The sequence below is a fragment of the Prinia subflava genome, chromosome 9, assembly GCF_021018805.1.
Source record: "Prinia subflava isolate CZ2003 ecotype Zambia chromosome 9, Cam_Psub_1.2, whole genome shotgun sequence".
NCBI classification, from domain to species: domain Eukaryota; kingdom Metazoa; phylum Chordata; class Aves; order Passeriformes; family Cisticolidae; genus Prinia; species Prinia subflava.
In genome coordinates, this window is record NC_086255.1 from 7,600,296 (window position 1) to 7,617,145 (window position 16,850).

Below are 16,850 nucleotides of genomic sequence, written 5' to 3' on the forward strand. Positions count from 1 at the left end.
AAACCAGCAAAAGCCTTGAGGCTTTGACAGCACCAGTTCTGCTGATATTTAAAGGTTAACAAAGTCAGTAGATCCTGTGCCACTTGTATCTACACTGAGAGCTCTGGCTGATAATCTGTACAGGGAGTTAATGAATATGAAGTAGAGACCACACACTGATAGCATTTTTTTTTTCTCAATAGGATGTAGAGCCCCAGAATCTTATATCAGAATGCAAGTGCCATAAGATAACCATGCTTCAATAACTCAGTCATTTCAAGAATATCAAAGTCAAATATAAGAAGATGCAAAACATTCCATTTTGATATAACTTCCTCACTGCTTGAGAAAGCAAAGTCTCCCTAAATCTCTGAATGCCTCATGCAGACACAGCAGATAAATGATCTAGGGTGGGAGATGACAATCTCTGAGACTCAAGAGGTTGGGAGAAAGATGCAGAGGGCTATAATGAAAGCTGTCAAGTGTGTCATCTTGCTGTAGCACTGTTCTTATTAATGATGTAAGAGCACTTGCAGATGTTAAATACCAAGGAGGAACAGCTTAACATCCAAGTGCAGCCCTCAGAGGGGATCCTACAGAGAAACAAGATTTTTAACAGGCTGATGAAAACTAGAAGGAAACCAAATATAGAAAAAACATACAACAAACACAGTTTAAAAGTATATAAAAACATATATAAAACCCTGTGTATAAAAGCCTTCCTCGAAGGCCTTGAAAGAAGAAATGATGCTCACTCACCCTATGACATTCGTCTCTAACAAACCAAAGTTGTGACTGAGATTCTGCTCTCAAATGCAATAGAAAACCAAGGCCTTGACCAGCTACAGCCTCTCTGGAAGGACATCAGGGCTCCCAGGAAAGAGCAGAATTTAATCTGTGCCCAGGACAGCTCCATCCTGCCCATTCCCCCAGGATTCCCATTTTCCTGGGCAGGAGCATGCTGATGCAGTCCGAGCCCTGCACAGCACACTACAGCAAACACGTTTGTCCCACAAGATGCTGTAGTGACAGACTCAAAATAAATGAGGACTTCAGGATCAAAGGCATGATGCAAAATGTTAAAACACATTCTGTTTCAAGGTCATCCATACAAAAATTATTACGGATTCTGCAGTAATAGAAGCAGTCGCTCCACTGAAATTAATTTATTTTGAGAATATCCCTTTTAATCCTCCATGCATTTTTTAGCACAAAAAGTTGAGTTTTATCACAACCTCCTTCATAAAACTTAATATTGTATGTCTGGTAATGTGGCTGTTTCAACAATTCCTCATTGGAAATTCCCACATCTGTGAAACCTTGGCAACACTGTTAGTAAGTGACCTACACAAAGTTTAATAGAAAAATTTTACTGAATATCCTCTGTTTAATGTAAACAAGGCAGGAGGCAAAACAAGGAGTATATATTTTATATAATTACACTATTTTACAGGGCACAGAAAACATTGAGGACATGGTTTGAAAACCCTGTATGATATGCAATATCAGATATGGATTTTCCATGTAGCCCCAAGTCTACTCCAGGACCCTTTAATCTTATCAAGTACTGCAGGTTAGTATTTCTTCTAGCAAGACAAAGAGCACTAATAAAATGTCACCTGTGAGATTGCACAGCAGGTTATGGTAGAAATTACCATGCACTTACAAAGCCATTCCCTGATTATTTGTGCCCTGTAAAATGAAGTGTGGCAATCTTTACACTAATCATAGTGTAAGCAAGCTCGGAATTCTGGTCCTTTTATATATATATATATATATATGTATATATATGTATATATATACATAGGTGATGTACAACCAGACTCAAGCTGTGCATCAAGTCACAGCTTTTATATTGCACAGACAAATATAGAGTAAGAACATTACACAGACAGAATCTGAATACCAGGAATATTATAGGAGAAACTAAGGACAAACTTGTTCTACCAGAGCTAGCACATGGCTTATTACAAAATTTTCTAAATCAGAGTTTAAATCAAATACATACTAGAAATGAAAAAAAGGTAAAACAATGCTTCTATTTACACACATGTGCATCAGGATTAGAATGTGGTTTGGATCTGCTTTTTGAAATAAAAAATTATTCTATCCCATCTCAAGTATTTCAATCTAATACCAGTGGCCCCACTCTCACAGGTGATGAGCACTCATCTTTCCCACTGACATCTGGAGGATCTGCACAAGCCATGAACTCTTCAGGCCAAGTATTTTCTTGGGTGGCCCTCTCTGGGTAATAAATAACCACGTACAAACACACGCACACAGAAACGAAATGGGATCCTCAATGACATGCATAGATCAAAAAGGTGAAAACATGGACCTGAAATAACTTCTAATCATTAAAAAAAAGTGCATGAAAAATATCACCACAAAAATAACTAAATGAGTTCCATCTCTTAGGAAAGATAAAATCACTTTTACAAAAATAAAGGTCATTGTCATCAGGTATGGTAATTAAGGGTTTGTAGGCAGCACTCACAAAAGCAGTTTAGGCTAAAGCAACTTAAAGGATTGCTTCACTTGTGTGAGGATGGGTCCGTGTCTTATAAATTTATGGACTAAATAACATTTGGTTTGCAAGAAAGCATTACCAATGTCACTGGAGACTGAACAATCATAGACTGACTTTAAGAGTGATCATAGTTCTATCTACTCATTTTTCTCATGACAAGCTGAAGGAGCTGTGTTTGCAGCTCTGCAGGGTTTGGCATTAGAACATCACAGAGGCTGCAGCCTTTCAGTGTAATGAGTTCAGGTACCAGCAAAACAGCAAAACAAAGGAAGTGATGTTAATGCTTTCATTTAAAATCAGGCGACTCTTGAATGGCTTTATCAATTCTTATATTACTCAGAATGCTCTTGCAAGCTTTGTTTAACATTTCGCTCACTTTCGTTTATAGTAGTATTATCACTTCCACTGAAATTGGGACATTAGGAGTATTCTGGAGCATATGCTTTAAAAAAAAATAGATGATTTGAGGGAAAAGTAATTAAGCTCAAGCAAAACCAACAAAGACTCAAATTCAGTAAAGCATCAGCATTTCTGCTCAACTGCTTAACTTTGTTCATAAAAAAGATTGTGATTTAAGCAAAAAAACCTTGAAATTAGGCTTATTTAACTGTTTTGCTGAATTGGGACCTTATAAATAACAAATGTGTGTATTATGCATCACTCTGCATAGACATCAACATGTTCTAAATTATGTGTCAGGTATTAAGGAAGTTCCTAATGTGGACTGTCTGCAATGCAGGTCACTAAAAATTATTTGCTACCTTCAAGGTATGTTTCTGAAGTAGAAAAATGAAGTAAGTGTAATTATTTCAAATTTTGTTCTACTACGCTACTTGTACCTGAAAACACTTTGGAGCTAAATGCAGAAAAAAACCAGGTGGAGAAGTAAAACATGTTTTTTGTTTGACAGAAAGAAAAGAAATGCAACACTTTTTACAAAAAAAAAAAATTACAGGGAGCCACTGAATACAGGTTTTACCTGGCAAAATGTCTCCCCAGTTTTAGAACTGCTGTCTGCAGCTGAACCTGTACTGGAAGCTTTTACAGCAGGATGCTCTTCACTGGTGACAAGAATAAATTTAGCCCATTAACTGTGACACTGCTCTAATTAACCTGCTAACTTAAAAGGCTTCTTAACACCCAGCTTCCATAAATATTAAAAAACAAGACCTCAAAGGCATGGATAGAGAGCAGAATGTGACTCTAGGTACAGTCATGTCCAGAAGAATTCTGAATAAATTAGTCCATGTTTGCATATGAGCAATGACATCTGAAATGGGCATTAACTGTGCAAACAGGGGGCAGGAGAGACAAACGAGGAAGGACAATGTAAACAGAAGGAGCTGAGCCTTGTTCAAAGGAGAGGAAAGAGGTCCTAGCACTGTGAAAAGCAGGTGCAAGGTTTGGTCCTAAATAAGTTATCAATGCTTTAACTGAGTTGGCATCACTGTGATGGTTAGATAAGCAATAAAAATGTCTCTCAAAATAACAGAACGTTTATGCTGCCAATTATCAAGGCACAAAAGATTCTTAAACCAATTCAGACTAATACCAACTTAAAAGAAATTAAAAATACTGTTTCAGCAACAACTACTGATGACCTACAATTAACCTATAATGTAAAGGTGACATGAGTCAAACAACTAGAGTTCCCATGTAAAAAGCTAAAGCAAATCCAGTTACATGGCTGACCTGGAGATCAATCACTTGGAATGACAGAGAAAACATGCTACAGACATGCACACTTCAGATATATTTGTTATGGATGTGATGCCAAATCAGGATTCATTTCTTTAGTATTGATTTCAGACTGATAGATTTCTCGGAGTAAGCCACTGAGGAATCAAGCTCAGAGCTGTATTAAAGATCTACCAAAAGCAAAATGATCCCTCATTAACATATCCTATTGTATATGGATTGGTGGACTTTTTGAACTTCTTCATTTTTAATAATATACATTGCAACTAGAGGTGTGTTTTTCTTTCATATATCCAACTGAAAAGAAAAAGAATTAAGACATAAAAATGTTATAAAATTAATCTGGTTTTTTTAAAAGTAATATGGTCAGAAAGAGCAAATTGGTGCATGTGAGCCCCAGGACAGACAAGAGCCCAAACTGTCTAAACGTTGTCATCAGAACAAGCAAGGTCTGCTGTCTGTGGTTCCTCATGCAGCTTTTGCAGCTCTTCACACAGTGGCAAGAAATGCTGTGTATTGGTTTGTCCCCAGATGCCTGCGCTCATATTCCAGGTCCATTTGCCATCTCACCATCTGGAGAAAGGAGCTCGTCCGAACGCGCCTGGCCCTTCCCGGGAGGCACCGCCGGGTCTGCGGGCCGGGCGGGCGCTCAGGGCGTGGCTGAGGTGTGGTACTTGACAAAGGCGATGGCCGCCAGCTCCTTGCAGAACTCCTCCAGCACGATCACGCCCTCTAGTAACGTCATGTGGTCAATGCTGCGGCAGGAGGGAATGCAGGGGATCAGCACTGACACACACAAACGCAGCCACAGGCCCGGGAACGCGCAGTGTGGTTGTTTACTCACATGGGCCCCTCCGGCTCCAAGCCCAGCAGGCGCTTCCTGACCAGCAGAAGTTTGGGAGTGAAATCTGGGATGCGCTGGATTCTGACCATGAGGTCCCCGACGACCTGTAAAGCCCAGGCCACCAACACACAAAGTTAACACTCTGCAGAGTGCCTGGCAGCTTCAGTGCCCACTTCAGCATCCTCACAGGCTCACAGAACAGCCTGCAGAGGCTGCTCTGCCCAAAAACAGGGCGAGTGAGTGCAGAAAGTAAAGAAATACAAAAGCCTTACTTGCTCCTGTCACAAATGGCATTACTTATTTTAATCACATCAGTGATTGATTTGTCTTTTTAAATGTTGATATAGACAATCAACCAGTGAACTCTTGGGCCTAGGGAAAGCACAAGGGGAGAGTGAAGGTTGTGTTTTGGAACAGGGAGGGCTGCAGGGCCAAAGGGAGCCAAGCCCTCTGTTACTGTTGGGCAAGCAGCATTTCCAGGCCCCTGACCAGCTCAATAACAGCTAGTGCTGGGGTAAAGGGAGGGATTCTGACTGAGGACAGTGTGACAGGCACCCAGCCAGCACTTCCAGGATGCAACTCTGGCAGGAGGAGGTGGAATTGGAGAAGAAGGGCACTTTTGGTAAATCCAGGACTTAATGGTCAAGAACAGCCTTCACCAGGAAAAAGAGTATAAGCAGAGATACCCATCTAGGCCCAATTCTGATTTGAAATGAGCTTTCAATGACAAACATTTACCAACTTAAACTACCCAGCAACTACTACCACTAAAGACAAAGTTATTAAGTATCTCACTGCCATACAGCCATGTGTAATTATTGCTGTAGTTACTCACCCTGACAATCACAGAGAAGAGAGACTTGCAGCCAGAGGCGAGGTTGACGTAAGGATCCAAAAGATATTCGTGTATATGAGGATGGGGAAACAGGGACAGTTTGGACAACACTGACGTAACTTGTAAATTTACATCATAGGGCTGCAAAAAGAGGGAAACGCAGTGCTTAGTTATTTTCATGCTGGCTTCTTTTCATCCACATCATGTTTATTTAACTACTAGAACTTTATACACAGGGTTATGAATAAATAAAGATAAAAAGTTAGATTAGAAGACAGGCCAAACCTCTGCTTTTCACAACAGCAGTGCTGTGAATAAGACAGTTGGACATTAGATGTTATTATCTGTATCACTGCTACGACCACTTGAAGCTTTTCCACACTTGTTTAATGCATGACAAGTCCTTTTCCCATAAAACATTTCTTCAGCTAAAGAAATAGCATGGAATCAGCCTAGATTAAACATCTGCTTGCTTCTCCTGGGAAACTGTAAAGTATATGAGCTCAGGAAATTGCCAGAGAGAAATCCATGTTTACAGCAAATATGTTATTTCTCTTCTACTTTATTTTTTTCTGGGAAAGAACCACTGCAGAAGGCATGGCCATCTTGTGGCAGCAACTTATGGGAGATGGGACCAGTCCTGGGCTGGGAGAGCAGCAGGAAATTCTGAGTCTCTTGTCTACCTCCCTTCCTCAAATCAACCAAATGGGAGAGGCAATGCTGTCAGATGCTGGAAAATGCTTATCAGTCACAAGAAATAAAATAGTACCTAATTATCCAGGAAATAAAAGTGCCTAGTTTAAAGGATTTGACCATTCTAGTAAGAAACTTATTTCCACAAAAGCAAGCATTTTCACCATGGCTTCTTTATGTTTCAAAACTTCTTTTCATCTTTGTCATCCCAGTGAAAACAAGCCGACATTTTAATTCATCCCAGAATTTACAAACAAGCAGAACCTCCTTCCATTTCTTCAATGGCAGAACACCCTAAGTTGACAAGAGAGGGACAGACATTCCTTTGGTACACCTCTGCATCAATCAGCCTTGTTGATCTAAATGTATTAAAGGGCCCTCATTTAATCTGTGACTGCATAGTGGCAGTAATACCCTCACTGGCATCATCACACCTAGAAGAGGAGGATTCAATAACCTCAAATTCCCATCTTTATGCTCTCAAGTTAGCACCCTACTGAAGAATAAGAGAACAGATTCTTCCCCTTTTCAGATCTGGGAGATTGGGATGAATTCAGCCTCAGATTAAGACAGATACATTTAGCCATGTCTGCATGTCTAAGCTCTCAGCAGAGATCTGACACTTCGTACACCTGCCCACACACAAACATCTCCTGCCATCTCAGATGCTCCCAAGTATCTGCTGGTCTCTTGATCGTTCCACAGAGGGTGGATCCTGCAAGATCTATGTTATAACCACAAACTTCTGGGAATATCCTGGACACCACAAAAATGGCAACAGATACCTGAGCTCAGGCATCTGAGTGGAGCTTTCAGTCCATGGAGTCGAGGAAGCTGAGGTGATTCACTCTGCACTGAAAGAAACACCTACTTGCCTTTCAGCCTAAGGGGACTCCTGGCACTGCTCTGACAAAATTTCCACTGACTACATGTGTCCACATAAGTAATATTTAGGTATCTTATTCCTGAATTTGTTACCACACACTGTTGCATTGCAAAGTTGCCTCATAAATCTTTGGAAATGAAAGCACTTATTTCTTCCAGTCAGAGGCAGTTATTTCTGTACTTGGCACTCCAGCAATAGATTCATCCCAATCTCCTAACAAATGAAGCTTTCAGCCCCTGGACCACAGATGTTACAGGTAAAAGAGATCACTACATTTTGAGTTATTATAGCAGAGTTACTCTGCGGAGAGAGACAAATATTCCCTCCATAAATCCATTCACTGCCTACCTAGCTGAACTGTAGGAGAAGGTCTTTAGAGCTGTTTGAGTCAGCCAATTCATTAGGAAGCTTTGAAGGCATGAGCATTATCTGGTGTTCACAAGAGGAGAAGGAAACAAAAGAGTAACATGTGCTGCATTGTTCTGACAGATTGCTGTTGTGATTCCAACTAATTGAGAGCATTAAAGAAAGCTGCTTCTTCACACAGAGCTTTTATTTCTGTCCATATGTCAGGAGACTCAGTAAAATGGCCCCATATCAGATAAATCCTAAAAAAAATGCCCTGTAGCTAAAAAGATTAAACCCAGCAAATTTTGAAGTTCAGGAAATTAAAAAAAAATCTTAGGGTACAGTCAGTTCTACAGAAATTTGTAATACCAGCAGGAGAAAGAAGGTAGTGTTAGTACATGAGGCATTTGAAACAAGTTACTTCACTCATGTGCTTGAGCTCTCTTCTGTCAGAAACGAGGTTAGTGAGAGCTACCACCTCTGCAATGCCTTCTGATATCCCAGATTTGTATCAGTGTTCCCAAGAACACTCACAGAGCTGACCCAGAGGCTGCTGCTGGCTTCCTGCACATGTTCCCCGTGCATTTATATGTGCAAATGGCTCTGATCCTGCTTCTGACCAGGAAATGGAACATTACACAGTAATGTAACACTACAATAGAGAGTGATGGGGATCCACAGGACCTGATGGAGATCAGCTCTTTAAAAGTGATAAAAGGATCAGAAATTGAATACTTAACTTGTTTTTTCTTACCTGATCAAGAATCCTGCCCATTCTTTCAAACAGGACTTTCAAGAAGTGTCCTTCAAAAAACGACGCTTCTAAATTGCACTTTTCCAAAGATCTGGGAGCTCCAGGCCACTCCCACCGTAAGCAAATGACACAATAATCCCGGAACTACAAAACAGTGGTGAGGAAAACACACTTAAATCTCCACGGAAACCATTTAATTTCTTTTGATAGTCCATACACCTTGATGCCATAATCTGTAGCTAAATGATAAATCTAAGATCAAAAAGATTAGTTAATATAAAGTAAACCACTATCAGCAGACACCTCATTCTCCTGGGGATATTCCTGCTGCTAGGGTAGTTTGAGAAGCAGTGAGTGGAGAACAGAGCTCCCAAAAAGCAGCTGGGGCCAAAACACAAAGCAACACCAACAATACACAATCTAATCAGGGTTCTTCTGAAGCAGGAATTGCATTCTTAGCCATCTTCTTGAAAATACATTACCACACTTCCACTGCATTACATTACTGCATACACTACACATGTACCTGATCTTGCTATCCAAACCATTCTACTCCCTAATTCCCAGGACAGGAAAGGTACGTGTACATGCAGAATATACAAACTAAAAGTATTTCAGGGCTTCCTCTACCCTCTCTTTGTTTCCTAACACCCCTGGCAGTCTTTCTCTACCTTGTCCCATATTTGCTGTGTGCTGCTTGATGCCTCACTTGCAAGGAATTACACCTTGAAAGGAGCACAAGTTGAAGCAGAGAAATAAAGGCACACAGGAAGAAACAGAAGCAAAAGAGTCAGAAAACACACTCAAAAATTCTGCATTGATTATAGCTTACCCACTTGTGCAGGCTTCCAGAAATAGCAGTAAGAAAGCAGAGCAGCTATTTGGATGTAATAACAGCAACAGGCAGGGCTACTCTTAGGGGGGAAATATTTTACCAGTAGCCGTATCATCGTCAGGAAGTGACAGAAACCAATTCTGCTCTCTAATAACTCCCAGTACACTCTTTTTCCCAAGGCATGAAAGAAAGACGAGGATGATAAGTGGTTTCTGGCATCCAAGAATAGAACATAGGGGAATTTTACATCAACCTTTGTTCCTTATTCTCTATATTCTATTCCCTTTCTTTTCAGGAGAGACTACAGATGAAGCAATATAAATACAGAAATGCAAACTTCCCATCTTTAGCAGCTGATAATGTAATTCCAGTGTTATGGAATTCTTGAATTACCTACTAAATATAGCTCTCAGTTACTCTGCTCCTTTGCATAAATTTTTCTATTCTAGAAGATTCACAGGGTTTCAGTAAGAAAGCTGCAAACTGTGGCTGTCCTCTGACCAAGGAAACTTTCTGTTTGTAAAAGCAAAACTTGCATTATTTCTAAGCCGTAAATCATAAAGCTTTCCCTGCCTACCCAACCTCCCAACTTCAAACCTCAATGCCTTAGGCTGTGCATTCCCTGTGATGAGCCTTTATTTGCAAAGTCCCAGATTGCATAACTCCTATGCAGCATTTTAATTTCTCTTTAGTTCTTTCAAACAGCTTGGCAGGCAATTCTCCAAGAGAATGCAGATAAATGCAGAAGCAAATTAAGAATCTATCTGCGGTTCAGGTTTTCTCTCACTGTATTTGTCACATGAATATTAATGCATTTAATGTCATCCATTATTCCCACTAGTGCAATACAAGGTGAATTCATCATTGAAAGATCTCCAAAGGTAAGTTTTCATTAAAAATGAAAATTGAATTTTCCCATCTTCCATTACCAAAAGATGCATTTAATAGAACTATTTACAGAACCATTTGTCTATTCTCACCAGCATTTCAAATTCTCAAGGACTAAGGAAGAGTTCACTGACTTACTTGTCTGTGGGCATCTCTGAGGTAAGTATCATAACCTGTACCCTCCACATGGTATGAGGACTTTGCTTCATCAGGTACAAGACAGAGAAAGCTGAAGAGAAAAAAAGTACATTAATGACTATATTCCACAGAGAACCAGATCAATACTTTCTCATCATCTGTAGCAGTGTACACACCATGCTGAACTGTCTGGCCAATTAATCCACAGACTCTACCATAACTTTATGGGAAGAACAGAGAACACAAAATCTATTTAAGCCTATCTATTCCAACTACTGTTTGTAATAACGAGGTATATACTTGAGAACTTTTGTATCTGGCATTAGAGGTAAAGCCATCAGTGGAAGCATTTTCTGAGAATCAGCAGACAGAATGGAGATTGAAGGGAATATTCATAAATAGGTCAAGTATTTGCTAAAGGTCAGACTCCATCTTACTAGAGCTAAAACAAAATATACTTGGGAATAAATGAACCAAAAGAGAAGAAGAATTACAGTTAAAAATCTTCTTAACCTACTTCATAGGAAGTTTTATTTACCAGTTTATTGTGGCAAAAAATGAACATCTAAGACACACTGGAGTATTTACATATAAATGCTCCTGTTACAACTGCAATTGCCTTTGCCAGGTGTGCAGTCAAACACTGTCCTTATTACTTCACCAATATCTGACCTACAAAGCATCAGGAAATTCTGAATAATATTAGTAACTTTAAAAAAGTAAATTAAACCCATTGAAATTTCTGAACAGCAAAATAAAACCCAGTATTTGGACCCTGATTCCAAATTTCAGCCTTCACCACACCCCAATTCTACAGGAGTGCTGGACACTCCTGTAGAATTTACATGCAGAAAAATGTAGTAGCTGACTTTTCATGTGGAATTCATCTTATCTCAAAAAATATAAATTTGCAGAACACTGCAAATCAGAAACCATTTCTATTCCCTGATGGAGGTTACAGGAGGTGAATTTAGGAGAGTGTTCTTTGTGTCTTTGCTCCAAACCATGTCCACCATAACCTATAAATAGCAATACTGGGGGAAAGAGGGCAAGGAGTGATGATGTCACAGTGTCCTGGCTGTCCCTGGGCTGTTGGCTTCCTTTGGCTAACACCTTTGATTATTTCTGGGCAGGCAGATGGGTCAGCACTGACACACCAGTGCTGCTCTGCTAGCAAGTACTGGCAGAGCAAACAGCCTTCATCCTAATATTAGTTCCTAAGAGAATTACCATCACTAAGTTGCTTAGAGCAGAGCTTGTCCTCCTCTTTGTGATATCCAATTTGCAGCGAGTCTAACAGGCACTGAGGCATGTCACAGGTGACACAGGTGCCCCTGACTTTCAGGGAACAGAAGGTTATCTCTAGCATGGCAATTATTTCCTTTTATGTATTGCTTAAGGAACTTTGAAATTCTAAGGAAGTTTGGTTTTTTTTTTCCTGAAAAGTTTATGGCAAGACTCCCCAGAAAAGTCCAGGAAGGTCAAGTCCTGTAACAGCATTTGAAGTACAGCAAATATTTCTGCAAAAAGTAACTTTTATAATCAACAAGGCTTTCAGCTTGAATTCTGAGTATTCAACCATTAGCTGCAAAGTTTTTCTACTTTTCTCATTTATGTTGAATTAATGCAAGCTCTAATCTTTCCGAAGTAGCTTTCTGATAAAATGTCACATAATTTCCTTCTGTGGAGTCATTTTCCCAGCTGGCACAGAATAACATCCATTACAGAGTACACATTTAATTTGCACAGCGTGTGCATACACCCACACATTCAGACATTTCCTCAAGTCTTTGTTTCAACTCACCTATTTACAATTTTGTGAACTTCAGTCTTCCCATCATTTTTCGGATGTTCTGGACTGACAGGTGGAGAAGCACTGAGCCACTCCTGAGCTGACAAGGTGTTATCTGGAGACAGATCAGTAAATAATGGATCTTCCTCCAGGTCTCTGTGAAATTACATTAGACAAAAACACAATCATCCACAGAATGTCATGGAAGGCAGGACAATCTCTGGGTCACAAGGCAGGCTGCTTTTCTTCTCTGAACAACAAGGATGTTTTCCAGAACATAATATCCACATTGTATTACTTAATTAATATGCAGAAATACCAACCTTTGCAAATACCCAACAATCTGAAAAACAGATGAGATATTTTTGACTTGTACAAAATTACTGCACCAAGTCACTTGAAACTTCATAGCCACATTTTTCACATGAGAGAATTCTACTCCAGGACATATTTAAATTATTCTAGATGACTAAAATGGTTTGTGTGGCCAGTGCTCACTTGTCCTTCACTGAAACATTGAGTTACAAGAGTTATCTAGCATATATATTTTATGTAGTGCTTCAGTATTTTATTTTTTTATTTTATGCAGTGCCTCAGAAATGTTCTTCCATCAAAAACTACTAGGAACATAAATGTAAGCAAGACACTGAAGTTATTGACGTAAAGAATATTCTGATTGCAATAAAATATGCATAGATTTAAGACTGGTAGATGCATAAATAAATTTAGACATGAACACCTCTGAATGTCTATTGTTCTGCAGAGAGGCTTGTGGTAATTTTAGATTTTCTGTTCCTGTTCTAAGAGTTTCCATAAGTTGCTGATGTAGGAATTTCTGCATCACTGTACAGATATGGATTAATGCATAGAGCACTCAAGTGCTCTCCAGGCTCACTTTTCTTTCAATTACAAGAAAAAAAACCATTTTCTTCTAAAAATAAGGATCCAAGTTACTTTTTTCACAAGTTGTGAAGACTTTTCTTAATAATGAAACTTACACTGCTCCAGCAATCTGCCCATTCTCTACAACATCTTTATCTTCTTGACAGGGAGGCTTGTATTCCATGTAGTTTCTTTCTTCCAAATTTCTCAGAACCAAATTATAAAGAATGTGCTCATTGGGTTTTTGCAAAAGGTGCTCAAACATTCGTAAAGTCATTATGCTGATCTGCAACAGAAAGAGTAAAAACTCAATGAACTGATGCTCTGCTGCCCTGTGCTTTTTGCCTTTTATCTGCTTTGTCCATCCCAGAATGTTGCTATCACTTATTGGCATTATGGAAAGGAACAAAAATCATAAGAAAAAATAGGAAATTAGGATGCTACATGTGATATAAACAAGCATGAAGAGTTCACATATATTTGAAAATCAATATGAGAGTGCATTTTTTTTCTGTTTAAAAAAACTGTTCTGAAATCTGGCAAAATAACAATACAAAGAACATACAGAGAACTCAGAACTTAGCTTTCTGTTCTACAGCCAGATCCACACTGGAAGATGGTTATCATTGTGCAAATGAGACCCACAACAGGACTTAAAGTTAGTAATAAATACCCAGAAAAAAAAAAGAAGTAATACTGGGATATTGTGACTAGATCTATAGGCTAAGATTTTTACATGCAGACGTTACGTAGGCTTTTAAAGAACACTGACTTTAAGCACTACAAAGACAATTTTTCAAGACTGCTTGAGAGTGCTTAGCTTTGCAAAGATAACTAATTTACAGAGATAATTCATCCTGACAGGGTGAGCAGGTAGGCATACTGAAAAATGGATATGAGCACAGATTTATATTTTAGCAAGCTTGGTTTTTATTGAAAAAGTAGAGGGCTGAGGTTGTTTCATAGAAAAAATGAAACAAACAGCTTATGAGGAGAGATTTTACTGAAGTAAATTATTTCAATGATGCTTACTGTATGTAAAGAGCTTGAAGTTATCACATCATCTTTTAATTGGCATTGCATATATTCTCCAACCACACTCAGTTCATATAAGTTTTTAGCTGGATCTTATATGATAAGAAGACAAAATTGACACACTATGGAAAATAACAGCAACAAATTACAATGCAAAAACTCAGTTCACTCTATCTCACAGATGAGCAAGTCTAACTGGTTATGCATAGTGGGCACACAAACTCACCAAAAATTTTTGAGAAACAAAATAAGAATATGCTAGGTGGAGAAAACAGCTTGACTTCATATTCTAAAGGGAATTTGTAGGGCTGAGAGCCAGAATTCTCTGTCTTGGCAGAAAACCTTACTTGACACAGATATGAGAAGTCCTGACAAGGGTGACTCCCCACACTCCTGAACCGGCCAGCAGAATTCCTGTGTCAGACCCCTCACCTCGTCAGAAATATGGTCACAGTGCTCGATCAGCCGGTGTCGCAGGGGGTGCCTGCTGATGTCTGCCAGGGTTTCTGGCTCCCTGTGCTCTCCAAGTATAAAATACACCAGCTCCTGCAGCAGCACGTCCGACGTCACCTGACGAACAATGCGGTGCAGCAGTGCAGTTGATGTGAGGATTCCGATCTCTGAACTGAATGAAACATTTTCATATCAGACATGGAGTGGATTTCCACCCCCCACAATCAGCTTGATTCAGACTCTGCTCTGCTGTGTCTTGTAGGAGCTACTCACGTTTGCATCAGCTGAGGTTCCATAACATCAATGAAGAATCGTTCCCGCACAGCTTTTGCCATAGCAACAGCAGTCGTCTGAAACAAAAGTAGAAAATGGTGTGTCTCAAACTCAGAAGCTAGGAAACAACTGGAACTACTTATTTCCTGAATACATTTATATCATCTGAACACATTTCAAACCTTTTGTGCTTCTTTGATGAGTTGATCACAGTAGTCAAACCAAGAAAGAAACGAAATCAACGCTCTTTTCCCTGGAAAAGCAGATGCATCTTCTTTGTGGCTATAGGAATCCAAGCTAGATAACACAGAGAAAAAATATTTATTTAGTCTACAAGTAATCGAAGAATCTTGGACTCCATTCTTATTGAACCTAACAGAATAATTAATGACCGAGTTGTAATGAAGGGAACATTTAAAAAGCTTTTCTGCCAGTCTCTGTGGATCTGGCAGTGCTATCACAACACAGGTATTCAGTGCATGCTAAAGGATACACAAAATGTACAGCACAGGAACTCTGGTTAGATGTTTCTGGAGTCAGAAGGGAAAACTGATCACCAAGTCTGTTCTCCCAGGAAACACAGACCACAGAAAATGAATCAGTAACTCCTGTAGTCACAGAACCATGAAGGCAATTGTTCTCTGTAAGCGACCTCAGGCAAGCCAACCAAAACCACACAGTGTACACGGGAACTAGACTGTATCTTTCAGAGAGAAACATCTATCTCAATTTCAGGGCTCAAAGGAATAACAAATACACCATTTCTTTGGTAAAAAACTCCACTGTTACTTTATCCCACAATTTTAAGCTGTGGGTTTTCCCCTTCTAATTTCAAACTCCAACCACCAGAAATTTTGATAGGCATTTTGCAGATACCTACTTTTGTCTCAGTACTAACAGATCAGGAGCAATTCATAGTAATGAAGGCAGAGTGGGGACGAGAAATGTTTTAAGAATCTAAATTACAAGCAGTTAGGAAAACACGCATATATATTTTGCTTCATACTGATGAGTTACGCAGCAACTCTTTCCTTCTTCTTTTTTGCTGCAAAAATTTTGTAACAACAGCCTGTTAACAAACAGACCCTTTCTATGCCTCACAGCAGCTTGCAATGCCCACTGTGTACATTGAGAAGTTTATGCTTCCTAAATCCTTGACATCTGCATGAGAATATAATCCATACCTGATACTACAGTGACACCACAATAAACTGCTGGTGTAATCCAGTGGAAAAACTCTACCAGGGACTGGCAGGCAGACCTGGCCCCATGTCAGAAATCACAGGTACACTGCACACCCAAAGTGCACCACTGTGCTGCAGCTCCATCTGAGCTTTGCCTTTGAGCCTTTAGCCCTGTGTGTGGGGGGAATATTCTATGCACATTATCTACCTATCAAATTAGTTTTAGAGAGGGGTGTAAAGTCACTTTGAGTAGTAAATACAAAAATAAAATTCTTACCCCCAGTTAATTGCCTCCACTGTTTCAATGTCTAAGGGATCCAGTGACTGAGGCAAGGCTTTGTAGAGGGTGGCCAGCCTGTCTGTCAACAATTCACATAAACAAGTGCTTTGAGTCAGGCACTTGGCAGCTGCTGGTTCTGGCAAACTCACCAAAAGCATGAGACCTTCACAGGCCTTCACTGCTATCCGGCCATCCTGGCAGAAGGGCATGGAAGGATTAATCAGAGGGTGAATGAAGGTCACTGGAAATCAAGAAGCAAACACCTCCCAAATAAAACCTCTCCGTTCCCCCACAGTGACAGACTGAATGCATTTATTTTTGTTGCCTTTTCAGTCATTAACTCCAGTGAATTTGGATGCTACAAAATACAGAATCTCACCTGATTTTGTGTGAAATACAAGAATGCCAGCTGTAACCTTCCAGCTGACAGAACTAGAACTGTAGGTCAGCTTGAGACCAAGATACTAAATCCTGTAAACTACTCATGTAACAATAATGAAGTATAGTGGTAGATTTGCTT

At 39.6% G+C, this 16,850-nt stretch overlaps 1 protein-coding gene across 2 annotated transcripts in view; it reads right to left on the reverse strand.

Annotated features, from left to right (window-relative positions):
• Positions 1 to 1,106: 1,106 nt before the first annotated feature.
• FHIP2A (FHF complex subunit HOOK interacting protein 2A) overlaps positions 1,107 to 16,850 on the reverse strand; it is a 33,653-nt gene continuing 17,909 nt past the window's right edge. For both annotated transcript variants that reach the window (XM_063405249.1, XM_063405250.1), the window contains 11 exons: positions 16,328 to 16,524; positions 15,049 to 15,163; positions 14,867 to 14,943; positions 14,573 to 14,765; positions 13,222 to 13,391; positions 12,236 to 12,379; positions 10,432 to 10,522; positions 8,571 to 8,714; positions 5,890 to 6,030; positions 5,055 to 5,158; positions 1,107 to 4,965 (listed from right to left, as the gene is read on the reverse strand). In XM_063405249.1, the coding sequence (XP_063261319.1) occupies positions 4,860 to 4,965; positions 5,055 to 5,158; positions 5,890 to 6,030; positions 8,571 to 8,714; positions 10,432 to 10,522; positions 12,236 to 12,379; positions 13,222 to 13,391; positions 14,573 to 14,765; positions 14,867 to 14,943; positions 15,049 to 15,163; positions 16,328 to 16,524 (1,482 nt within the window). In that variant the 3' untranslated portion in view covers positions 1,107 to 4,859. The remainder of the gene's footprint in view (positions 4,966 to 5,054; positions 5,159 to 5,889; positions 6,031 to 8,570; positions 8,715 to 10,431; positions 10,523 to 12,235; positions 12,380 to 13,221; positions 13,392 to 14,572; positions 14,766 to 14,866; positions 14,944 to 15,048; positions 15,164 to 16,327; positions 16,525 to 16,850) is intronic.